Source organism: Apteryx rowi, unplaced genomic scaffold, assembly GCF_003343035.1.
Source record: "Apteryx rowi isolate R43461 unplaced genomic scaffold, aptRow1 scaffold_531, whole genome shotgun sequence".
NCBI classification, from domain to species: domain Eukaryota; kingdom Metazoa; phylum Chordata; class Aves; order Apterygiformes; family Apterygidae; genus Apteryx; species Apteryx rowi.
This window is the reverse complement of record NW_020450796.1, coordinates 41522-67585: the sequence shown is the minus strand read 5'-3', so window position 1 is coordinate 67585 and position 26064 is coordinate 41522. Positions and strand designations below refer to the sequence as shown.

The window sequence follows — 26064 nt, the reverse complement described above, 5'->3', positions numbered from 1 at the left end:
TTTAACCATTTCCAAAACCAGCATTAGACTTTAATACAGGCTACCTCTAGCAAAGCAAAGGTCACTAGGTGACTGCACTGAACGGTTAATCACGTTACTGTAGAAGTGTGTGTTATTTAGGAATAAAAAGCGAGGTCTCAGCAGGATCGGAGCAGTGTTCTAATCTCAGTTTAAACTCTAGAGACAGCTTTAAATTATGATGAAGTTATACTGACTAGAGACACTTCAGCACTTAATGCTTCCCTCTTGCAGCTCACCCAATTCAGGTACTTTGGGACTGAGGACAGTAGAGGTACGGGCAGGAGTCTCAAGAAAAATTTCTAACCATTTATACTACAGCTTCCCTGGCTTTTGCATAAGTGTGCAGGATCACCTCTATATTCCACTGGGTTCCTGGGGAAAGGAGCAAAGGTGGCAGTACACAAGTCATTTGTTGCATCTTTTTTGAACTCCAAATTTAAGATGCCATTGGAGAAGGCAACACATGTTTTAAAATACAGAAGAGCAGTAACTGCTACTAACAACAGAGCCAACAGCTGAGACACTTGCATCTAGAGGGTAGTTTTAAGTTTATCAGTAAATAATGGCACAGCTGTCCTGAACTGAAAAAAAAAAGGGAAGTTTCACATCAGGAAGACCTCAGGAAAACCTGAGGCTTGTTCAAGTAACAGCACGTGAACTGAGTAAAATCCTGGAGTCAGTTTTTCAGCTCAGACTAGAACAAATCAGAGCAGCAGCTCCTGGCAATGAACAATTTCCCCTGCTGTCTGCAGCTGAAACTTAGGCAGTCCAGGGATTGCAAGCAGCAAAAATAAATAAAGCATGTGACAGTCTGCTCAAAATGTACAAATTCCCTTCCTATCTTTCCACACTGTTTTTCCTAGAGTCACATCAATAAAAGCCACGCGTAAGCAGTGATTTCATGAATCTGCCACAGAGAAAGCTGAGAATTTTATGGTTGCCACCACAAACCAAGGGCATTCAGCCAGTAAGTGGGTGCCCTACTAAACTCAGATCAATAACAGTATTTCGCAGTAATAAGTTACAACTCCACAGTACTACCGAGGCTGCGGCAGCCTTTCAAATCCAAGTAGCCAGGAATGTTCTCAGCATTAGTCTATATTTAGCTGCATCTCCACATGATTTTTACCATCTTTTAGTAAGTCTAGGTCTCTTGGGATACTGATCTCAGTTCCCAGTCGTATCATCCAGAAACATATGAGCACTCATTCAGCTTAGTGTTAGCTGTGTTAAAGGCTAATGAGGAGAAAAAAAAAAAAGCTAGATGAAGTACTTTAACTTTGAGGCTTTATGAATATGATGTTGCGTTCTAGACACACAAACCTCTTCAAACCCCAGGGAGAGTTTTGGACACCTTACAGCCTCATGCAAGAGTCTCCAGTTGCTTAACACGTGCTGCTCCAAAGCTTAACCTCAGAGCTTCAGAAATACTAGGCTAGTAAGCAAAGCTGAGCCCTGGCACTCTGCACTGGGCTGAGCAGACTTTAGCACTAATTACATTTTAAATATTGACCAGAAGTATTTAATCATGTTGCATTCATACAAATCAGTCTCAGAGGCCCAACTTGCATAAATTGTTTTCTCACCTTCCTTACATATAAATCACTAGCATTGAGAATGTAATATAAAAATCATTTAGAGCATATAAAAGGAAATAAGAGGAAAGGCTGTACTAAGCAAACTCAAACACATTGCCCTCAGAACTGACTGAAATAGTTAAGAAAGCTGAAAGACTTTAAAAGCCAAAACCCACTTCTCAGTGAACGTACGGCCTAGGCCTAGTCAACATGCAGAACATCATTGTACATACAGATCTGCTGTTAGCAGGAGGGAAAAAAAAAATCACCATCACACAAGCTTGACATGCAGTAAAACATGCCAGGTGGATGCAGGTTTTTGCTAGGCCTCTAAGCACTGCAGTACTTTATCGCAAGCATTTGTTAGACTTGAAACTTGCATGTGGAATACATCTGGAAGAGGGGACTAAGACCCAAGAAGCATGAATACCCAAAAAGCGTTCAAAAGCAGTGTATTGGCCTAGCAGGCCTCCTCTGGGCTGAACCTGTCAGTCTAGAGCACCGAGTGAGGCTAACTGATGGAGAGGTAGAAGAAAAATGAAGCTGCTAAGATCCAGCACCAGAGGTCCTTGAGAATAGCTTCACTCAGGGACTAGAACATGTTACAAGGGGACAGGAGTGTTGGGTTGAGTGTTCATCCAACTTAAGGCAGTGTATGCTGATGGCCTTCTGGAAAAGTTGCAACCACACATAAATCCATCTTCCCTCTCTATTTTATATTTCTAACAGACATGCTGTTCAGCCTATAGTGGGGAAGATTATGAGACAAGACATGAAGAAAATCCAAGAACTGTTCCCGCAAGCTGCAGAATCAACACTGCGATGCAGCTTTAAATGAGGCCTGAAAAGATAGTTAAGTCCACACACTGCTACTGTGTGAAAGGACATCAGCATGGATTGGGATGCTGCCCAGGGGGCCATACATTCTCACCTACTCACTGACAGCTTGCGCGCTGCAACCTCTTCTCAGGATTACAGAGCTTCATTACAAAGATTCACCTTTCTTAATGAAACATGGTCTTACACATGGAGCTCGCCACTAGCATTTTTCTGCATCTTTACTATCACCCACTACATTTTGCTAGCTCTTCTAATCATTAGTGTGACTCACTGGGCTTGCTAGGCACTATGCTAGCAGCTTCCAAGTGAAGAACAGGCCCAGTCAAAGAGAGTACCATTATGCTGTTCCAGTTCAAGGCAGCTGGCCAAGCGAAATGTTTGCTGGACCCTAGAGCTTGGGAAAGAAGGATCCCCCTCAATGTAACACAGCATTATTCACCTCCTTTCACAGAGTATGCTGCCATTTCTAATTAGGACACCCACAGTCACACAGTTTTGAAAGATGGACTTCCACAGCCACCACTTTGGCATACAGTACAGTTATACCAGTTTCCTTCAGCTGATGAAAGAACCCAGAACCAGTATTCAAGCAAATGAGTTCTGTATCCTTTGGGTAGGCACAAGAGCAGCTGCATTTCTAATGCTACCACCCAGAGATGTGAGCCTGTGACCATTTTCACACCATGAGCTATATGCTCTCTTATTCTGAGCGTGGTATAACCCCTCCAAGAACTTGGCTTATCAGTTCAACTTTACACTCCCTTCAAACAGGGAAACTGTTCGTCAGAAACCTGCACTTCTCTGCCAAAACCGTTTCTGCCAGAAAAGGCTCGTAAAGCATTTATTGCAGGATCCCCAGCGCTAGTGTAATTTTTGCTCCTTGATCCCCCCACAGCCAAGGATTCAACAACTAATTGAAAATAGCATAGTGCAGTTTTAACCACAGCAGCACTGGGAAAAATCCTTTGGATTGTTGCACTTGCTCAAATAAACTGCAAGTGTCTATAATGCTGGAGTTATTTCTTCTGTAAGAGAGAACTTCAAAAGGATGTAGTTATTTTCTGTAACCACATGCACTATGTCAGGATGCACACTCCAGTACATCTAAAATAAAAGACAAGCGACTTCCTACTCCACAGAAGAGTATTATTGCTCTTCAGCTCAAGCAGCAATTGAAATAATTTGGCTCTAGAAAACTGCTGTTGTAAGATTAAGTTTGAACTCAAAGTCATGCAGCAGAAACCAGATCTATCCAGTGCAAGGGAGAGGCAGAGCAGGAATAGGTCAGGCAAAAGGCAGTAGAGGGAAGTGCCAGCTAAGAAAAGGCATGTGCAAGGGAAAAAGGTACATGCAGCCTCATCAAAAGCAGATCTTGTGACCACAAAGACCCAAAAGCCAAATTCACAGCTTCATCCTCAGGGCAATGAGAACCCTGTTCCCAAGGTATAGCAGACTGGTAAGGTAAAGGCAAATAATGATCTAGTCTATCCTCTGATGATGGGCTTGAAAGATGTGTTTAAAGTGATACGCCACCGAGCCAGGTTCACCCCAGGCCTCACTCTGATGGCAGATTCCTTGAAAGTTGTTTTAGCAGAGTTACCAGCAACCCCTGCAACCTGAACCCAGGATCAAACACCTCTCTGCCCATCAGCTGCTGCAGTGGCTCAAGGGGCCAAACAACTGCCAGAGCCCTCAGGTCAGGCTGCTGTGAATCCACACTTTCAGAACCTGGGAAAAAGCTGTGCTGAAGCAAGGGCAAAAAGCTTTTTTTTTTTTCCCCTGGAAAAATACTACCTAAAGCAGACAATCCAATCAGACTACAGCTGACTAGAGTTAGGCATGATCCTATGAACTACAAAGATTCCTATTGAAGCATATACAGGGACACTGTAAAGAAAAAGAGACAGAACATGGCATTGTGTCAGGCTAACACAAAGAACAAAGCCTTTACAGAAAGGCAGGATAGCAGATCATAGAGAAGAACCTAAAAACCACTTCCATCCCATAAGTCAATACGTGCCTGTTGAATTCAGGAAGTGGGTTTTTGCTGTTTCAAGTACACTTAATACCTGTTTGTTGCTGCCCTACAGCATGTCTCTACATTCCCTCAGCCAAATAGTCAGTTATTTGTGTTGGAGCAGAGGTGTTGACAGCCAACATGTGCCTATCAGTCAGAGCTATTATGAGTGGCATAAAAACAAGGGGAGCACAAGCAGTCATCCATCAAAGAGCTGTGTAGCAAAACGGCCTGACACAGAGCTAGCAGGTGTTTTACAGAGACTATGGCAGCCTAAAGGAGTATCTCAAGCTGAGCTCTTTCTTGTTGCAGTATGCAGTGATACAGGAGGCCCACTACAGCCACCACATGAGAAAACAAAAGGGAAAGCAGCCAAGATCCTAAATATTTTGGTACTAACAATGCTTACCACGGGAGAGTTCCTGGACAAGACTGGAGCTGGGAAAGAGCGTGGTGCCAGGAAGGCAAGCACAACAGAACAGACTGACATCAATGACAGCAAGGGGCTTGTGGAATGAAGACCTCGCTTTGAAGATGTCTCATAGCTCCATTCCTGGCTCGGTTTTCTTTGTGTGCTTTTAAATACTGCTCTTTCACCTCAGCTCTGCAGGCAAGTTAATTCCTGCCCACCTGCCCAGGTGCCCAGTCCCTGCGTAGGGCCCTGTGCATGCCCAGACACAGGCAGACACAGAGCTGGAGTGCCGCCTTCTGGCAAGTCACAGGCAGCACTGCGGCACATCTCTGGCCCTCCTCCAAACACAGTGGTGAAGAGCACATGAAGAACACGCATCCTCTTCATGCTCCAGATCTCTCCCACAGCCCACTCTCCCTCACACAACTTGAGGTCAGAGCCTTAGGTGTCATCTAACTGTCATAGCAACACTGTTGCTTTTCCTTCCAGTGTCCTCATTTAGTTCATGGACCACTTGGAAGAGGTAGGAGAAACCATGTAGCACAATTCCATGCAGGGATGAACTGTGCAGCTTTTGGCAGGCTGGCTCTGGAGCAATCAAATGTAACAAGGCCTATAGCTGGCCCTAAGATCAAACAGTTCCCTAGATCTTCTCAGCAACATGCCCCGAGGTCGAGGTCTGAGCACCCCCCAGGAAAAGGTAACTCTGGAGAGCACAAGACACATGTGGATCAAATCAAAAGCTCCACAGAGTCCAGCAGTACATTCATGAAGTACAAAGCCTGACTTTATGCATGATCTACCTCATGGTACCAGCCATCTCACTGAAAATGGCCAAGCTGTAGATGTTATCCAAGCATTTAAAAGGTCTTGATGGGCCTGTCTTGCATGAGATTGTCCAATACTGTTACAAAGGCCAAAAATATAAAGGCATTCAAAAGCGTCCTGCAGCAGTGAGCTTCATAGCTGAACTGAGCATGCTACAGAACATTTTCTTTTGTTTAAGCCTGACGTTGACTCCTACAATCCCAATCAATTTTGCAGATCACTAACTATGGTTTCCAACCCATCACACCTTAGTCTGAGTTAGATGAAAGATACTGGCACAAGTACTCACTGCCAGCCTCTGAAAAGAGCTGTTCACCACTCTAATTATTTGGGACATGAATGGGAAGCCTCCTGCTGTCAGTAGTACAATGCACTATGAAACTTCTGTAAGTGCAGAAGATTCCCCCCTCCCTCTCCCAAGCCAAGACCTGCTAAAACCAGAGGGGCAGTTTCAGGGAGCAGAACACAGGCTGGAATGGACCCCAAGAAGCCATCTCTGGTCTGCCCTTTTTCTACAAGCCCAGACAGTAACATGTTAGGATTATCAACAGAAAGCTTTAAGACCAACTGGGCAAAAGTAACACCTCTCCAAACTCCCTGTATTTTGCTACCCTCATTTTTCTGTTTTATCTCATTTGTAGTGTCATTAGAAGATCCTAGAGCATCCACTATGCTGCCAGCCTCTTCAGCTTGGACCAGCTGCATCTGATAAGCACATTATCTATTTCATCAATACTCCATTAGTGTGATAAGTGCAAATCCAGAGGCAATCCCTCCATCCTCTCATCAGCAGTGCAGCACTGAACTCCTGACTAGAGAGGCCATGGCATCTCCATCCTCGGAGATTTTCAAAACAGCTGAACAAGACCCTGAGCAACCTGATTTAGCTTTAGTTAGCTCTGCTCTGAGCAGAAAATTAGACTAGAGATCTGCTGAGGTGATGGTTTTCCTGCAATTCTGTGAACAGCCAGCTGCTTCAAGTACACTTTCCAGGAAACTGAACAACAGTTTCATCAAGAGCAAAGCAGATGGAGACCACATGACTCTTAAGCCACACACAGTCCTTGATCTATCTGTTCAAAAGCAGACTATGCTGCATGACTGGTAGTAAGACTACCAGGGACTGTGATCCAGCTTTGCTGCAAAAGATTGCTATTCAGGACTACTAAAGTGATGATGCTCATCTCCCTGAAACAACGACCCATCCTAAACAGTAGGGGTCAGGAGGGAGAATTTTCAGAAGAAACTAAGCAAAGGAATTTGTTACCAACCTGAGGCAGCAATCCCTGATATCAAGCAAAATATGTTCCCTAACTACCTATTATTTAGAACAACTCAGAGATGCATTTTGACTATTAAATACTTTAACAATAATAGATACTATTTTAAAAAAGCATCTCTAAGTTAGATATTTAAGCACAGAATCAGCAAATGCTGATAAAGACTGCATGAACCACAACAGAGCTTTGCTGATCTCTTGAGTAATGCTTCAAAAACAAGATCATGCATCTTCCCTGAAATTCACCACCACATTGTCCCATGACCACTGCAGCCCTGTGGCTGTCTCCCACTCTTAAAAATATCTGAGTGAGAAGTGATCCTTTCCATGGAAACCCTTAATAAAAAGCAAGAAGTACTTCAAACTGACAGATCGGACAAGACAGGTACTTACAGGATGACACCTAACTCGGGCAAAGCAAATGGAGTAACCAGTACAGGACTATCAACAGAAACTGACAGTAGTCAGCAGGACCTCCTGAGAACTAGGTTTCAAGCAAATTATATGGTGGCTGCAAATCTCAGGCTTAACAAGGCACACTGATTTATCACGAATACCAGTATAGCCCTGCTTTTACAAGACAAATATCTTACTTAAAGGGATCAAAAGCTAGCCAGAACTCAAAGTAATTATCAAAAGGCATCATCCATGATGGGAAGATTTCAAAGATTGACTCCTGTTTATGCAAGACTGCAGCTCAATGTTTCTAGCCAAGCATTTGAAGATTTACAGCAAGGGGGTAAGAATCAGTCAGTTAATTCCTGATGCTTACCACTGCAGTGACGAGCCATGCAGAAACCATGAGCATGTGCACTTCAGTATTAGGAAACCTGTGTATCATAGCTAAATCTAGGATCAACTGAAACAGGACACATTTCAGGACGAGGGCCTGTCTCCTTGACAGCAGCAACCTTGAACAAAACTATGATGAAATCCAACTGAACACTTGGATTTCTTGCACAAAAGGCTCCATGAGAGGGTCATGCTAGCGGCTTCATCTAGGAACACTGCTTTTCTGCTTCATCTTCTGCCTTCCTCTAGCCAAGCACTGCAGGCAGTGGCACTGAAACAAATCCTTTGGGGGAAAAAGAAGAGATGAGAGTGAAGACAACTCAAGGAAGAAACATCTTGTACCAAACAGGACCAATATACTCAAGAAGAGACTACACAGTAGGGAAGAGATACAGATATTGGCACAGAATTGTGTTTTGTTATAGAGGGTTCTTCAAAATCAGGGGGACAAAAGCAGAAGATCAAAGCTAAATGAAGTTGAGCACAAAACAACAGTTTTAAAGTTAAGCCATTCAAGCAGCTGATGAGAACTGGCCTATCACTTCACCCGAGTGCGGACATTTAATGTTTTCTGCACAATTTGAGCTGTACGTAAGATACTGGACTAGCATAACAGGTGACTGGATTTCCACAGCCATCTGGAGCCCTCCTAGCAAAGCATGCACTGTGTCATCAAGGGCAGGCATAGTCTGCAAGAGCTTATAGTTCATCTTTTCCATGCATTGGTTTTCAAAGAACTATAAAGGAAAACCATAAGGTTTTTAGTCTACAAGATATTCATGGATCATGCCTAAGTTATTGCCTTCAAAAAGGTATGACAGAAGCTAGATGAAGAGGCCATTAATGATAACTGACCACAGAGACTAAACATTTTCATAAGTCTGAAGTGCAATACAGGAAAAGCATCAGTGGAGGACAGACCACCCAGTCTGGCCAGTCTCTAACAGTACTATTGTCTCTACAGCAAATGCAAGATAGTCCAAGAAGTGTTTTGAAAGTTAACTTCATTATTTTAAGTTTGAGAGAGTAGAAAAGATTGCTCTCCAGTGGCTCCAGCAACTAACATGATGAGCTAGAAACCGCTTTATTCATTGCAAATGCGCCTGCAAGATAGGGGCATGGCCAGTCTTGCAGAAAGTCAACTACTAATTCCAGATATGGAAGCTCAATGAGTTTTAGCAACATGTATATAGGAAAAAAGCGCTCCCTTAAAAATAGGAAAGCCTTAGTACAATGACCTAGAAAATTACGGGTATGAGGCACTGGGCTAGAGCAATGAGATAGTGGTGCTGTTCAGACATACAAAAGGACAGAACAGGAAGGACAGTGGTAGAGACAGATCTTTAATCAATATTTGCATGTGCAGGAGATGTCATGGAGAGGCCAAAATTTAAAATTCTTGAACTACGCACAAAAGCCTTTCCACATCAGCCCATATCATTTCAAGAATCTCCTGGTGGTTGGCAAGATAATACATACAGTACTGACCACAAGTGCAAGAATAAATACCACTTGCTAGGGTGCTTGTCATGGGCCAAGCTCACTGTGTCAAATAAATGAATGTTGTATATGAAAGTAGTATAAACTATGCTACTCAAGAATAGAGTGAAGCCTGAGATGCAAATTCCCTGAGATGCAAATTGAAGTCACATCCTAGTGAAACACACACTGAAAAATCACTTTTCTCCATGAGATATTTCCTTACTGACTTGAGAAGGCCACTGGTTATGGAGTTTGCAAGCATAAGTAGAGCTTTCAGGAGTAGGCTAAGTCTAGAGGAAAAGAATACAGTTTTGCTTCCACATTTCAGATGCAAACTAGCACAACTGATACTTCAGAGGCCAGCAATTCCATTTCATTACCATTACTGATTAAAATGAGTGCTGTACAGAGGGAAGCAGATCAGGAAAGTAAGGGTTGTACAAAAGCTCTGGGAGAAAAGACTTGCAGGAATACTGTGCTATTTCAAGACTTTTACATCAGTTGAACCTATTGTGGGAAGGCACGTTCAAGAGGCCAGCGTGTCTTCTCACACTGACAAAGACATGCTGTGGCTGCTGCAGCCCTGTTTTCCCTGGCTGCATATTTTAGGCCTTACCTTGCCCTTGTGGTGGCGTTCATTGCATCCCACTAAATTGGCTAAGGAAACCAAATCTGCCCAAGACTAACCGCCAAAAGGGGTGGTGGTTCAATTTTTGGCTAGCTTAGCTCCATGAACCGGTTTACAATGGGGTTTAGAGGAATGCTGACTCAGCCACTGGAGTGGGATGGCAGGATCACAGCAGCACTGAAGCACACATACCCTGGGAGCGGAAGCCTTTGATAGTCCAGTGACATTGTGCAGCTGCTTTAAGATCTTTGGACAGGGTCATGAACAGTTTCATTCATGAAGTTGTAGAAAATGTAGTAGCTACAGGGCTGAGTATGGAAAGCTGGTCTAAAAGCCCTCAAGTCTGAAAGAACATCAAGGTTTCTAATGCTGTTTATGAACAGCTGGTACTCACGTGATAAAGTCCAGAAAACTTGCTAGTGGCTCATATGCGTGGTTCCTCATATGACGGAACTCCACCACCATCTTCTCTTTCAGCTTATCATCTATGACAGACACGGTGAGGGGGGAGGCTTCATTGGCCAGGAAATTCCCATAGTCTGTGCTCTGCAGGTGCAGTTTCAAGTCTAAAAAAGAAAGCACAACCCAGTTCTACAGGCTTTGTTTTTCCTGAACATACCTGAGGAAGTTGGAGCTCAGCACTTCTCTAAGCATTCCTTCTCTGAAAGATCAGCTAGACAGAAATCATGCTTTACATCATGCAGTTACATGTGCGATCAGTTTTGTCACGGACAGCCCAAAAACACAGGAAAAGATCAGGTGTTTCACAGTGCCAGCCTTGCCCCATCTTAAAGGGGAAATAGTTTTTCAATGCAACTGAGTGTATACCTATGCCAGTTGTCTAGTGTGCTACACACTGATCGAGATGGAAGGCTACTAATTTTTTAGGAAGTATTAGCTTAAGGGTTTTTTTTTCTAGATGTTAAGGGCACTAGCATTTCCTCTAGCCACAAGGGCTCTGGTCTCAGGTTTCTCTGAAGCAATCACGACCAAAAAGCTACTGGCACCTAAAAGCAAGTTTGCTCAGTTACTAGTGACTGGGAGGCAGGAGCCATTTGAAATACTTTCAAAAGCAAAGAGACACAAGCAACAATCTTGAAATTATAAAGAAGCTAGCTACTATATCATCAAGAGTCCAACCAATTCCACTGGTAAAGTGGAGTCAAGCACCAAGAGATGGAGAGGGGATGGTGAAGAGGAAGACTATTTAAACCCAACTCCTGCAATAGGCATTCCCTGGTCAGGATGGAAGAACATACTCAGAAGCCTTTCCCCCCTCCAGATTCAAGTAGAGGAAGTCTTTGTTTCCTCTGTTACGCTTGCTGTAGATCAGACACCCAACCAAGCTGTGACCCTGGCGAACAAGCAACCATAACATGCTGAGCTCTATCAGGATAAAAACCCTATTCAAGCCAAAAGCATTTAAGTGTCTCTATGGAAAAACTGAATCCAGAACTGAGGAGCGTCATATAATCCTATTTCTCAAAGCATTACTAGTTGCATTGGCACATAATGTTCATCTGCCTTCAGCTTCACCTCAGAAGGCCAGTTAGGCAAACATTCTCCTAGGGATTCAAGGCCTTTATGGGGAAAGGGATATTAGCTGGAGGAGTTTAATCAAACCAGATGTAAATGCACTGTCCAGAAAAAACAAAAAACCCAAGAAATTTCTCCCTGATTTATCTGAAGCAGGAGCACTGAGGCTGTCTTTCCCTCCTGCTGAGTTGTGCAAGTTCTTAGCATTATGGCAAGAATATAAACACCACTAAGGTCAGAGCAAGGAGCCAGCCTAGCTCAAAACCCTTGATTTTTTGACATTGCAGCCAGCTACAGGTGCAGATTGGACAGCATCCTCTGTACTGGGCTCCAAGCTGAATTTGCACTGTACAGTGTGATGTTGCCCTCATCCAGGGGGGTAGAAGGTCAAGCAGGTTTCTCATTCACTTAAACTCTACTGGGTATTTCCAATGGGGTCTAGCAAAGATGTTTTTGACCCAGCACTTTTCAGTTATGATGGAGTTACCACTGCTAAGTTTCACAAGAAACAAATGGTGGGGGGATTAGGAGGAGACCAGACTTAAACAGCACCCAGTTTCTGTCATATTTGTCATCAGTTTCCAGAAAAGTTTGGTACTATGCTTACTTTCAACAGGGAATCCAGGATGCAGCAAGGAAAGCTACTTGCCCAAGAACATGCAGCATGACTGAAGCAAAGCAGGAACTTAGCCTAGATCTCTACTCCCCAGACTATGCTGCAGCTAGACTGCTTAGCAAGACAGCTATGCTTTATTCTACCAAAACATTATGAACTTATGCTCACACTTTCAAGATGAGACCACGCAGCCTGCATTACTCACTCAGGTGATAGATTTTGTGATATGGGTCATGGTGAAAACTATCACCCCAAAACTGGAGCATGATAAAATTCAGAATGCCCCTCACCTCCATTCAGGCTGGGTAGAAATGTTATTGATGTAACTCCTTAAACCCTGCAAAGCCCAGCTCACATGCAGCATCCTGCACATAAAGAATTCCCACAGATCAATTTTGTACCTGCTTGATTTTTAAAAACTAAAATATAGTTACAGAGGATCCACCACAATTAGGCCACAGTGAGTTTCAATCCCCCCAAAACACACCCTAGATAATTTGGACTGGAAACCAGGTCCTAGAACTACAAGGCAAACTGAGGTAAGGGTGATATCAGTCTTTCAAAACAGTTTTGAAAATTTTTGGAAGCTTTTGGATGATGAGCTTCAGAGTCCAAGTAGAAATTAAGTTCCACTTAATTGCAGAGCAGAGCAGTGTGTTACTAGCTCATATTTAGCAGAGGCTGGAGAAAGCATGAAGCAAAACTCAACAGTTGCTCACTGCCTATTAGAGAAGGAGTCCTGATAACAGTAGTGTGCCTGTATAATCAGGCTGCAATGTAAGGCACAGGGGACTAGAGTAGCTACATTCACATTGCTCCCACTTTCAGTTCTCTGTTATTGCACAGAGCTTTAGCGAAAGCTGAGTAAGTCTGTACAAAAAGGCACAAGTTTTTGTTTTGCAGCTATACAGGGTCTTGCAGAAGAAACAGCTACTGTATATCCTGTCACTTCTTACTTCGGTAGGGAAAATTCCAAAGCTTTCCATTTATTTCTTTAACTCCAAAAGAACAGGAGAGAGTGGCAAAGTATTTAAGGATGTCACTTGACAGCTCCTTCTTCCTGAATGGCACATGACCCTCCACAGGGGATAGCATTGCACCAACCAGCTCTTTGTACATGGCTTACTGAAAGCAGGTCACAGAGCAGACTGTACTTGGGCAGCTGCGGCCAAAGTCCTATGCTTAGCTTTAGTCATCATCAGTGCAGGTGATGGATCTGGCCACTACTTCCAATCCTGGAGCTGAGACCTCACAGCAACACTGAGTCTCCTGCATTCTCTTGGACTGAGTAGGAAACAAGAATGAGAAGGCAAAGCACTAGCCTTCTCAAGGTGTCCTGTTCTCAAAATCTTGAGCCAGTGGATTACTGACAGAAAGGCAGCACCCTCTGAGGGACCAAGGATTGGCTGTCCAAAGCATGCAGGGAAAGAGCAAGGGAACAGGCCAGGCCAAAGGAGCCATAGCCAAGTATGGGGCTGGCAAAGATAAGAGTGCAACACTTGCCTGAAGAACTGTGTGCCACTGCCTACAAGTACAGGCTGCAGGAACTGAATCTGGCATGGCTCCAACAGGAACACTTGCTCAACATGAAGCACAGAGCAGAGTTGGCTTAACCCAGCCATCTTTGGACAAACCTGGAAACCTCACTTGACACCTCTGCCTTTGATAGTTTCACCTTGGCAGAAGGCAACATGCCACAAGACAGGGAATAAGTCAGGAATCCAGTGGATCTGATATTTGATCCAGCAGATCAGACATTCCAAACTGGTCCAGTTCTCTCCCTAACTGAGGCTCAGTGTGAAAGTTTTGTAACCTTCCCTGTAAGTCCCTCCTGTCCTGCTCCCCTCATCTTAGAGCCTGTTATGCGGAAACCTCCAGTTCCTTTTGGTGTCATCACTGCCTACAACTCAGCTCTTATTTTTGAGACTGCAAAAAGCTGCCTTGCTATCTGGTCACTTCAAGCTAGAGACCCAGTGCCAGCAACCGATCTACTCAAAAAGTAGGATTTGCTGCACCAGCCATTTCCAGAGGTGAGAGATGCATCACATTTAGTCAGATTAGAGCCATACAAGTGGCAAGCTGTGCCTTGCAGCCTCTCCCTCGACAGCTCTGAGCAAACTCCCATGAACTGCTTGGCTACAGCCTTTTGCCCTGCTCGGGAAGGGAGTCAGCCCCCTACTCTGCAGCACAAGAACCAGCACAGAGTTATGTTGTAACTGGAATCAGGACCATGCTTATATGATACTCAGAATCAAATTTTATAGGGAAAGCCAGCCACAAACTTTAGGAACTAGACTTCTCTGCATCTCTTAGCATCCAACCAAGCAGAACATGCTTTCCAAAAATCGGACTACATTTATAAACCTTCACTCAATGCATCCCATGGTGTATCAGTGCTTTATGCAAGTCTATCCTCCCCCAGTCACGGGGCTAGTCACCAAACCCAGTCAGCCTGTTTTCATCCAGAAAGGTTCAGGAGTTTTTAGTAGGGCTATTCGCATGTCAAGCTTCTCAGTTAAGAACTGACTAATCCTGTGGTTCACATATCTCCTGCCAGAGAAAGAACTGTCCCAGTAGCGCTGTGACTAATAAGCGGACCCACTGCCGAGCAAACCTCAAGCTCTCCAAAAGCTCAAGTTCTTTGTTCCTAACGCAAGTTCAAACTGAGGTGGAGCTGACCTCTGGCAGTCACAGCAGCACTTGTACAGAGGCAGCTGCCAGAGATCTTGTACGCTGTAGGTTGACAAGACGCTGGCTGTTAGTCTTCTGCAGCACCTCTTCTTCAGCTGCCTCACACTGCCTGTTGAAAGCAAGAGGCTTAAAGCTAGACGTGAGCCACTCCTGACAAACTTCTCCAGGTGCTGACTAACAAAAGCATGCTGCCCCAACGTTTCTGCCACATCCAGCAATTGCTTTGAGAGGTACATTTGCCTGTTTTGGCATTTTTCAAATGATTCACTCACTTTAAGAAGAGACTGAGCCAGCATTTGGCAAAGGAGTTCTTCTTGAATTACAGCAACACTTTTGTTCCCTCTCCTCCCCCACAAAACCTGAGAAGTTATGACCAGGTCACAACTCCCAGAAAACTGTTTCTTGCAAGAACACAATAGCTTGTCAGAACTACTTTTTTTTTTTTTCCCCCTCTGAAGAGTCAAGTAGTAGATCAGTAGATCAGTCAGCTTAAGATTACCATGACATGCACTTACAGCAACCTTCTTTCAGCTCTCTTTCAGGCATTCCAGTTTTTATGTAGTTGGCTGTACACATTTAAGGCATAAATGCAATTGAAGCTTAATTCAACAAACTGCTCTGCAAACACCACAACCGGACATTTCAGTTAATATGTTCCTTTCCCTGAGAGACTTCGAGTCCACAGTAACAACATATCCTTTCCTACAAGTTTGCTTTGTCATAACACAAATCAAACCATTACTCAGTCTTTCAGAGATCTTTCAGTCACAAAAGCCTGCCCTGTAAGCACTACTCAGACACTTAGAGTCATCCATGACCCCATCAGCTTATGCTTCCACACTTTCATTCTTCAGTATCCTCCCATGACTATATGTCAGAGCCTTAGATCAAATTAAAGCTTCAAGCACCTTCCAGGCAAGTACTAATTTGTCTTTGCATGCACAGGCATGGAACTAGCTTTCACATCTTTGAGCTGAACTGATGTCTTCACACAGTTGTGTGTTGTAACCCCAGCATCTCAATCCCAGTGCCTGGGGCCACCACTGCATATATAAAGATTAAAATATGGTATCATGTTAGCCATTTCACAGGCCTAAGGTAGCAAAGTAAATGAGCAAGGGATTACATTGCAGTTCACAGATCAGCTACATCACCCGTCTATCCCTTCAGAACACTGCAGTTTTTACTATTTGGTTTGTTACTATTTTGTCTGTTCATAACTATCTCAGACACTTCTGAAACTGATTCTCTGTGCAGTATCTGAAAAAAGGATCTGACCTGGGAAACACCCAGAAATGCTGCATTCCCTGCAGAATTCAAGAACTGTTCTGCAGTTGTACAAAACTCCACACCAATATCAATGACATGCCACCTTCCCACAGCTGGCAGGCAGCAAATTCTACTGCAGCATATTTGGATACATGGAATTGACTTCTATGGTCATTTCCCCCTAATCGTTATTGTCTCCTATAGCTCTTCACCTTCCCTGTTCCAAAACCAAGATCTCCTCAGGTCCAAGTGGTAGCCCATATTTCTAGCCTAGCCCTTTCTGGGGTTCAACTCACTCCTCCCAAAGTTTTTCACTTGGCACTGCCAGGTCTTGTTGCCTTAGGAGCCTCCCAACCAGTTACTCCTCTCCTGATCCTTCCCCAAAGAGGTGGTTACCCCTTCTAGTCTACCTGCATCTCCAGTATGCTTCACCTCTACAAACCCTTTAGTTCAGCGTACTTTCAGGCTGAAGAGAAACCTAGTTGGTCCAGTACGCTAACAGGCTACTGAAATGAAATCTAGTGAAGCTGTTTAAGGGATAGGCAACAAATCATTCAAAAGCTAAGAAGAGGAAGAGGGTAGAAGGAGTCTCATGCTGCAGGAATCGAGACTGAGGAGGACAGGAAGAACTACAGGACAAAAGCACTGACAAGCTGAAGGACCGGATACTTGCCTGGAAACCCAGATGCCATCATGTTCTAACAAGGGGCAGGACTTAAACACGGGCTTAAGCTGCAACAATACTGAGAAGCTGACATAGGCTGCTGCTCTAAGTCCAGCTATGAATAAAGAGGTAGGTCTTTCCCTTGTAAAGGAGGCCAGAATAAAAAGCAAAGAGTCTCTGCTGGACCTTGCAGGAAGCCAGAGACTACAATGTTTGTCTGACACCATGATTTAGCAGGACCTGGAAGTGTTTCCTTTTCTCTAATAAATAATGTATCCCTTGAGCTTGTTTCAACAGGACAGCTGATTAACAAAGCCACAGTGGTTACAATGGGGGAGGCTGGACAAAGCACAAAGTTTAACAGGGCAGCCTTTGGCTATGGCTATTCTGCTGCACTAGTGGCCAGTGTTCACAGAACAGGAATATGCTATGACTCTTTTGCAGGTCTCACTGTTCCCATATACTCTGCATCTATTAGAGGAAGTCCTTTGGGAGCAGGGTGAGTCCTCCTGTAGAGCCACAATATACCCTATCAAACAAGGTCCAGCTCTTCACAAAGGGCTCCTAGATGTCAGGAGTCATTCTTCTGCCTTTGAAGTTTGTTCCTTGTGTACCAAGTTAAGGCTTGGCCAAGTTTGGGGCTCGGACTGCACAACTTCCCAAGTTCAAGACGGATTTAAGTACTGCCACACTTCACTTCAGAAGCATCAAGCAGCCAATCCTTGCTCAGTAAGTCAGCAAAGAAGCTGCACAGGAAAGGACCAACCTTCCCATCCTTCCCCAAGACAATATTATGTAGGGTGCTCCACCATGGACTGATGTGCCAAAAATGCTCTTGGATGCAGTCTTTAGCTCTTCTAGTAATGTTACTTCTCTAGAGAAGCTGTTCCCAAAATACTCCCCCTAAGACAGGACACACTGCCCATGCAGTTAAGCTGAAAGAGAAACTCGGCTCCAACCTTTTGTGTCCAAACTCAGCGACAGAACTCAGGAGAAAAGGGTAGCCAGCCTCTTCTGGTCTTCCCTCAGAGATAAGGAGGGCACGCGGTATGCAACATCATAAAGCAAACAAGGCCTCCAGGAGAGAAAAAACAAAACAAAACATGGGAGCAACACAATAAAAGCAAGCACTGCACTCTGAGGAAGCCTACAGCGCTCCTTGACATCCATTTGTTGAAGCCAAGCAGATCACATGCATCCCTCGCTCAGGTAGGCCTTTGCTTTGGTGCATCTAGCCATTCTTTGGTCAGAAAATGGGAAGACAGACACACTTCACCCCGCAGTGGCTCAGCTGCGTATCCTCTGCACCACCAAGCAGACAACAAGGTATGACAAAGCAGACTATCAGAAATTGGGTTCCTGTGAAGAAAGTGGCGCATTTCTAGCTGAAGAGTTCTCCTTTTCTAATACAAAAAGCCAATGGTCTGCTTGGAAAAGCAGTCACTGCTTTCTGATCTTTACTTTGTGTATCAGGCAGCCTACACTTCAATATATTTCATCATCTCTCCATATGGAGAAAGAAGGAAGAGGAGAAGGTAGGGGCAGAAATGAATGTCTTTACACAATAGAAGCATTTAAGACAGCAAGTCTTTAGCAAACCACTTTTAGCTGAGTAGACTAAAAGCACTGCTCTCTTTCCAGGCAGCAAGGCCTACACAGAGCAACCCTGGAAACACTCTTCAAGGCTCAACCCCCCCCCCCCCGCCAAACACTCTAATAACCCCAAACAAAGAAAGATACCCCCCCAACAGTCTAGTCTTGTCTTGCTCCATAACATCCAGCCCTGTATCAGGAGTTGTTTGGTGCACTTACTTTGTATTGTCACAGACAGATTCATTCTACATGTAACAAGGCTCTGGCGTGTATAAGGATACCACTCAGGGCAGACCACTATGTCCTGTGGGAGGTATGGGGCCAGGTGGTCAAGGACCTTTCTGACCTTTTTGCTACTTGCCAGAAGCTCGCATTTGGGATGTTGTGGAGAGGCTGCTGAGGCTTGCCCAGCCCTTGGATGATTACTCCCTGCTGCTCTTCTATGCAGGCGCCAATAATACTGCTAGGGGAAATCTGGAAGTATCAAATGTGACCACATGGCTTTGGAGGTGTTGCTCAAAGGCACGGGGGCCCAGGTGGAGTTCTCTTCAAACCTGATTGTGGGAGGGAAGGGCCTGAGGAGAACTGAACAGATCCTGCAGGTCAACAGTTGGTTGCTCAGCTGTTGTCAACAATAGGGTTTCAGATTCTATGACCATGGGACCCTCTTCAAGGACTAACAACTGTTTGGTAGAGATGGGATCTACCTGACTAAATGGGGTAGAAGTATCTTAGCCAACAGGCACGCCAACCTGGTAAGGAGGCCTTTAAACTAGGAATGAGAGGGGCGAGAGATAATAAGCAATGGTCAAGCAAGGAAGTAGTGAACAAGGTTGGCAACCAAAGGATCTGGGGTGACATAAACTGAAGGGACCTGCTAATCAACAAAACAGAGCTAAAGCGGAATGACCCCAAGCGTATGCACAGGAATAAGGAAGTGCCTACGATACCACATTATATGGAAAGCTCTCATGTCCTTTCTAGGAAACCAGAACCCTGGACTGCCTCTCTGAAGTGCTTGTACACTAATGCATGCAGCATGGGGAACAAATAGGAGGAATTAGAAGTCTGCAGGTAGTTACAGGGCTACAGTCTCATTGGGATCATAGAGACAGCGGGATAGCTCACACAGCTGGAATGCTGAGATGGATGGATACAGGCATTTTAGGAAGGACAGGCAGGAAGGTGAGGAGGGGGAGTTGCCTTTTATGCAAGGGAGCACCTGGAATGCATCAAGCTCTGCCTGGGGACAGGTGAGAGGTTAGCTGAGAGCTTATGGATCAGGATTAGTGGGCAAATGAGCATGAATGACATTGTAGTGGGCATCTGCTATAGACCATCCGATCGGGAAGTAGTAGACAAGACCTTCTTCAGAGAATTGAAAGAAACTTCACTTTCACAGGCCCTGGTCCTCACTGGGGACTTCAAGTGCCATGATATCTGCTGGGCACAAAGCATTCCAGGAGGTTTCTGAAGTGCACTGATGACAACAACTTCCTAACACAGGTGATAGAGGAGACAACAAGGACAGGCACTCTGCTGGACCTCATATTTACAAACAAGGAAGAGCTGGTCAGAGATGTGAAAGTCAGGGGCAGCCTTGGCTGCAGAGACCATGAGATGGTGGACCTCAGGATCCCGCAAGGAAGGATCAGGGCAAAGAGCAAGATCACAGTCCTGGACCCTCAGAAGCAAGGACATACTTGGAAGAATCCCATAGGATACGATCCTAGAAGGAAGAGGTATCCAAGAGAGCTAGCTCATAGTCAAGGATCACCTCCTCCAAGCTCAAAAATGGTCCATCCCAACAAGCAGGAAATCAAGCAGAGGCTGCAGGAGGCCTGCATGGATGAACAAGGAGCTCCTGACTAAACTCAAACATAAAAAGGAAGTGTACAAGAGGTAGAAGCAGGGACAGGTGACCCAGGAGAAATATAAAGACACATGCAGGGATGTGGCTAGGAGAACTAAAGCCCACCTGGAGTTGCAACTGGCAAGGGATGTGAAAGGCAACAAGAAAAGCTTCTACAAGTACATAAGCAGCAAGCAGCAAAAGGAAGGCTAGAAAAAATGTAGGCTCACTGTTAAATGGGGCAGGGGCCCTGATGACAAGGACACAGAAAAGACAGAGGCCTTCTTCGCCTCAGTCTTTACTGGTAAGACCAGTCCTCAGGAATCCCAGGCCCTTGAGACCAGAGGGAAAGTCTGGAGCAAAGACGACTTACCCTTGGTGGTGGAGGATCAGGTTAAGGTATACCTTAATAACCTGGACACATACAAATCCATGGGCTCTGACAGGATGCACCCGTGAACGCTGAGGGAAGCTGGCTGATGTCATATCAAAACCACTCTCGATTATCTTTGAAAGGTCATGGTGATCAGGAAAGGTTCCTGAGGACTGGAAGAGAGCAAATATCACTGCTATCTTCAAGAAGTGCAAGAAGGAGGATCCAAGGAATTACAGGTTGGTCAGCCTTACCTCAATCCCTGGGAAGGTGATGGAACAATTAATCCTGAATACTGTTTCCAGATATCTGAAGGACAGGAAGGTGATTGGGAACAGTCAGCATAAAGACAAAGGGAAAAATCACGCTTAACTGACTTGATAGCCTTCTATGACGAGATGACTGCCTTGATGGACGAAGGGAGAACAGTAGATGTTGTTTACCTTGATCTTAGTAAGGCTTTTGACACTGTCTTCCACAACATCCTCAAAGAAAAGCTAAAGAAGTGCAGGCTATATAAATGGTCAGTGAGGTAGACTGAAAACTGGCTAAGCTGTCAGGCTCAGAGGGTTGTGGTCAGCAGCACCGACTCCAGCTGGAGGCCCTGTCACCAGTGGCATTCCCCAGGGGTCAATCCTGGGGCCATTACTGTTTAACATCTTCATTAATGATCTGGATGATAGGACAGAATTTGCAGCAAGTTGGCAGACACAACAAAACTAGCAGGAGTGATACATTTGGTGATTGTGCTGCTATTCAGAGGGACCTCGACAGGCTGAAGAAATAGGCAGAGAAGAACCTCCTGAAGTTCAACAAATGGAAATACAGAGTCTTCCACCTGGGGAGGAATAATACCGTGTACCAGTACATGGTGGGGGCTGACTAGCTGGAGAGCAGCTTTCCAGAGAAAGACACTGGGGTCCTTGTGGACAGCAAGTTGAACATGGGCCAACTATGTGCCCTTGTGGCAAAGAAAGTCAATGGTATCCTGGGCTGCATTAAGAAAGTATTGCCAGCAGGTCAAGGGAGGTGATCATTCCCCTATACTCAGCACTGGTGAGGCCACATATGGAGTATCGTGTCCAATTCTGGGCTCCCCCATACAAGAGAGACATGGATTTACTGGAGCAAGTCCAGTGAAGGCCCACAAAGACAATTAATCACACAGAATTACAGAATGGTTGAGGTTGGAAGGGACCTCTGGAGATCATCTAAGTCCAACCCCCCTGCTCAAGTAGGATCACCCTAAAGCATGTTGCACAGGATCGTGTCCAGGTGGGTTTTGAACATTTCCAGAGGAGGAGACTCCACAACTTCTCTGGGCAACCTGTGCCAGTGCTCCATCACCCTCACAGTAAAGAATTTTTTCCTCATATTCAGATGGAACTTCCTGTGTTTCAGTTTGTGCCCGTTGCCTCGCGTCCTGTCACTGGGCACCACTGAAAAGAGCCTGGCTCCATCCTCTTGACACCCTCCCTTCAGATATTTGTATACACTGATAAGATCTCCTCTCAGTCTTCTCTTCTCCAGGCTAAACAGGCCCAGCTCTCTCAGCCTTTCCTCATAAGAGAGATGCTCCAGTCCCCTAATCATCTTCATAGCCCTCCACTGGACTCTCTCCAATAGTGCCATGTCTCTCATACTGGGGGGCCCAGAACTGGACACAGTACTCCATATGTGGCCTCACCAATGCTGAGTATGGGGGAATGATCACCTCCTTTGACCTGCTGGCAACACTTTCTTAATGCAGCCCAGGATACCATTGACCTTCTTTGCCACAAGGGCACATAGTTGGCCCATGTCCAACGTTCAGTGTTCCAATGGACTGGAGTGTCTCTCATAAGAGAAGAAACAGAGAGCTGGGACTGTTTAGCCTGGACAAGAGAAGGCTCAGGGTAGATCTTATCAATGTGTATAAATACCTAATGGGAAGGTGTAAAGAGGACGGGTCCAGACTCTTCTCAGTGGTGCTCAGTGACAGGATGAAATGCAATGGGCACAAACTGAAACACAGGAAATTCCACTTGAACACAAGAAAACATTTCTTTACTGTGAGTGTAATTAAACATTGGAACAGATTGCTCACAGAGGTTGTGGAGTCTCCATCCTTGGAGATATTTAAAACCCCACTGAATGTGGTCCTGGGCAACGTACTCTAGCTGACCCTGCTTGAGCAGGGGTGTTGGACAAGATGATTTCCAGAGGTCCCTTCCAACCTCAACTATTCTGCGATTCTGTGACAAGCATGACCTACTTGCTTTAAGTTGTCTAAATTCACTGCTGATCTGCTGTACCTCCTAGAGATGAAGCCTTATGGACCAAACTGAGGTGATGAGGAAGAACTGCAGTCCTGGAAATCCTTTCTTTCCAGCCCCTAAAAAGAATCATGTTTCTCAGGTTATTTGCTTCTCATGGCCATCCTTTTCTTCCCAAATACATCAGATAGCTGTGGACTTGATCCTGCACTGAGCTGATCACGTAGGCAAAAGCTCTTTCACCCACAGAGATGTGGTGATGGTGGAAACCCGCAGCCTAGGGAAAGCCTCTTCTGACAGAGGCCCACACTGACAAGCTGGAGCCAACTACCTGGTGATTCTCAGCTAGTCATTTCACAACCTCACTACCCTAAGACAACAAGCCATGAAGTATGCTGTGGCCACTGCCCTAGACTCACTGCTCAGTTTCCATTTATGCTCTATCTGCAGTAACTTGCATGGTCCACCCTAGTCCACTGCTTGAATTTCAAGGCTCATCCTAAAGCAAACAACTGCTCTCTCACAGAAGTACTCCAAAAGCCAAAGTGAAAGGTTTCAGGGAAAGATAACCCAAAGGGAAAAAGAAGGTAGACAGGTTTTCAGGCCCAGAATCCCTTTTAACTGGAGCCTTCAGAGACACTGATCTCTTTTTGAAGATGCTATGAAAGGAAGCTATCGTTGACAAGGCATAGAGAATTCGTGTTACCAGAGCAATTTGCATTAATCGTTCATACTCATCCTCCAGGAGAAGAGGGCTGCTCTTATTTCAGTTGCTTCAGGTCAACAACAAACCATCAAATTTACTCATACAAGTCACTTTAAACACAGAACAAGTAATTTCTATCGCTTTGCAGAGGCAATTTTGAGCTCATGGCTCCCAAACTCCACCATTAAGTCTCCTGGCAGGCCTGCCAGGAGACTTAGCATGGAAAAGAGGTGCACCAGCCTACCAATGTGTATTTATACCTCCCACCAGGTGTGATGAGGTTTGCTTATCTGACCACTGTCAAGAAACCCAAGGACTAATTCCCAGCGATGATGCAACACCACCATATTGCTCCATGTCAAAACCAGACATTTCTAACTGTTAGTGCCAAGATGAGAAAAGCTACCAGAAGTGAAAACAGTGGGAGAGCAGACCCCAGTGGAGAGCAGTGCTATGAACTCACTGCATGGGGCCTCAGCAAGTTCCATAGCTGCAACAGCATTAGACAGAGAGCCAGATCCTTAGATGAACATACCTACCTGATAGCAGATGTGACACCAGATTGCTGCAACCCACCACTACCTCAGAAATCACTGAATGCAGCACCGTAGAAAGCAAGAACAAAAGAATGACGCAATTTGTATTTCTGCAGATTACAACCACCTATGTACCAACCTCTAAGGCAAGAGATGCTCAGGATGAGATGAAATGTCCTGCTGTTGGATTTTACCACACCAGTCACCTTCCCTACATTGGCATATCAGAAAGAAGTTGGTGACCCAAGTTGAGTTTCCTATACTGTTGCTGTGGAACCAAGAGGAATATTAGAGCTGAAGAGCCTGGAAATAAGAGGCTATTGAACACTGCCTTGAAGATAAAGGAATTCCTGTTTCTACAGAAGATACTTCTGTTCACTTTCCAGGCTCCATATATGTTTTGTGGTACAGAGCATGAAAGACCAACAATAAAGCTTGGCTATAACCTATATATTCCAATACTCAATTGAACTCCGCTTCTTAAAGTTGCGCTACTGTTCAACTGTATCAACAGCTTTTTATTCTTGAGAGCAGATGCTGAGCCTATAGTAGGCTACCACAGCTTTTAACAGCTGGAGAGAGCTCTGTCTCCTTTTGACTGTAGAAAATCTAGGTGACTCGTAAGTTTGATTATCCAGGACAGATTCAACTCAAGAACAGACCTGGTTTACGCAACTGAAGCGGAGGAAGACAGCTAGAAGTCCTTCACTGACACCTTGTGTCAGAAATGGGAACTAGCTACAACAGAGAGGACCAAGCACCATCCAACACAGGCCTACAGCACACAGGAACTGGCTCAGAAACAATTAAAGTGTCAGGTCTTTTGGAGCTGAAAGAAGGGATTAAACAATCTTGCACAGGGTTTCAAGAGAAAGCTGAAGCCAAAACATCCTGTGCCCTCCCTTCATTACTGGTCATGTGCTCCAGCCCCTTTTTCAAGCCAGCTTAGGAGCCTGCCTCATCACACTGAGCTATTTGGCTCCCTATGACAGCAGTAAACTGATTAAACAAGAAGCAAGAGTTTGAATCAGCTTACTTTGTGATCAGACAAGCAGAGGTGACAGGGCATCACATGGAAAAGCATAACCTACTCCCTCTGGCAGCACCAAGCTGTCAGCTCAAGCTTTAAATCATAGTCAATTCTTTTGTGTTTCCAGACCGACACAAGCACACAAGAGGGAACAGCATTTCAGACCTGGAAGCACCTCATTCTCCAAGCAATGTCAAGACCAGAGAACTGCAAGGAAAGGGCCCCATACAGACCAGCCAGATACCCAATTCCCACAGCCAGTCCCAGAACCACATTGGTCCTTTAGGATTTCTCCACAGCCAAGGTGGTAATCTGCTCTAAAACTGTGATTGCCTGCAGAGCTGGACTCACATACGAGAGGAGGCAGCAAAGACAAAACAGGAGAGGTAGAGAAGAGTGTACGAGTATTTTGTGTCTAACCACTTATTTGGGCTGTCAGCAGGCTGGCCACTACCTAGATTTAGTGTAGACAAGTACCTGGCAGAGAAAGAATGGGCTTTAAAGCCTATTGAACAAAGGAAACAGGTACTGAGATAGAAAAACTGAAACTGAATGAACAGAGGAAGGATACGATCTGACCACAGTTCTTCACAAGTGATCAAGAACATTCCTTTGAAGGAAAAACCTTCTACAACAGCACCCTACACAGGGATGAAAAAAGCAAAGCTGAGAAGGATTCAAATCAGCAGTGAACAGCCTTCAAGCTCTGAAAGGAGCTTGACTAGGAGCACAGCGGCAGCCACCAGAGAGCTGTCAGGGATGTAACAGTTAACAACATCAAGACAATCTTATGGGAAGTCCAAACCAACTCATTTCAAACACAGAAAACCACCACTCCCAGGGAGAGCTAAATTTATGCAACTTGGTTCAGAAGGCAAAGAAGGGAGAAAAAGGAGAAACTATAAATACGGAAAGACTCCAAAGAGGAAGTAATCTACAGAGATGATGATAGGGAAGTGACAGTTTCAGGCACGTTGAGACTTCCGACAGCACAGATACCTCCCTTCACCCTCCTTCAGATCCTGGGCTCCGTGCTAAGAACAACAAAGACTGCTGCAGGCAAAGAG

General features: G+C 44.9%; 1 protein-coding gene and 1 long non-coding RNA gene across 5 annotated transcripts in view; both read right to left on the bottom strand.

Annotated features, from left to right (window-relative positions):
• ATP6V0D1 (ATPase H+ transporting V0 subunit d1) overlaps positions 1–26064 on the bottom strand; it is a 45396-nt gene that overhangs the window by 16975 nt on the left and 2357 nt on the right. For 2 of the 4 annotated variants that reach the window (XM_026080954.1, XM_026080955.1), the window contains exon 1: positions 10271–10358. Coding sequence is in view for 2 of the 4 variants with exons in the window: in XM_026080953.1 (XP_025936738.1) it covers positions 10271–10442 (172 nt within the window). In the remaining 2 variants the exon portion in view is untranslated. Of the gene's footprint in view, positions 1–10270; positions 10443–22764; positions 22845–26064 lie in introns of those variants that run through there. The other 2 variants (XM_026080956.1, XM_026080953.1) reach the window with 2 other exon arrangements.
• Positions 20627–22813, bottom strand: LOC112973286. The gene is made up of 3 exons (XR_003255926.1): positions 22725–22813; positions 20725–20779; positions 20627–20643 (listed from the first exon to the last, which is right to left on the bottom strand). It is a non-coding gene; the product is annotated as an uncharacterized LOC112973286 (long non-coding RNA).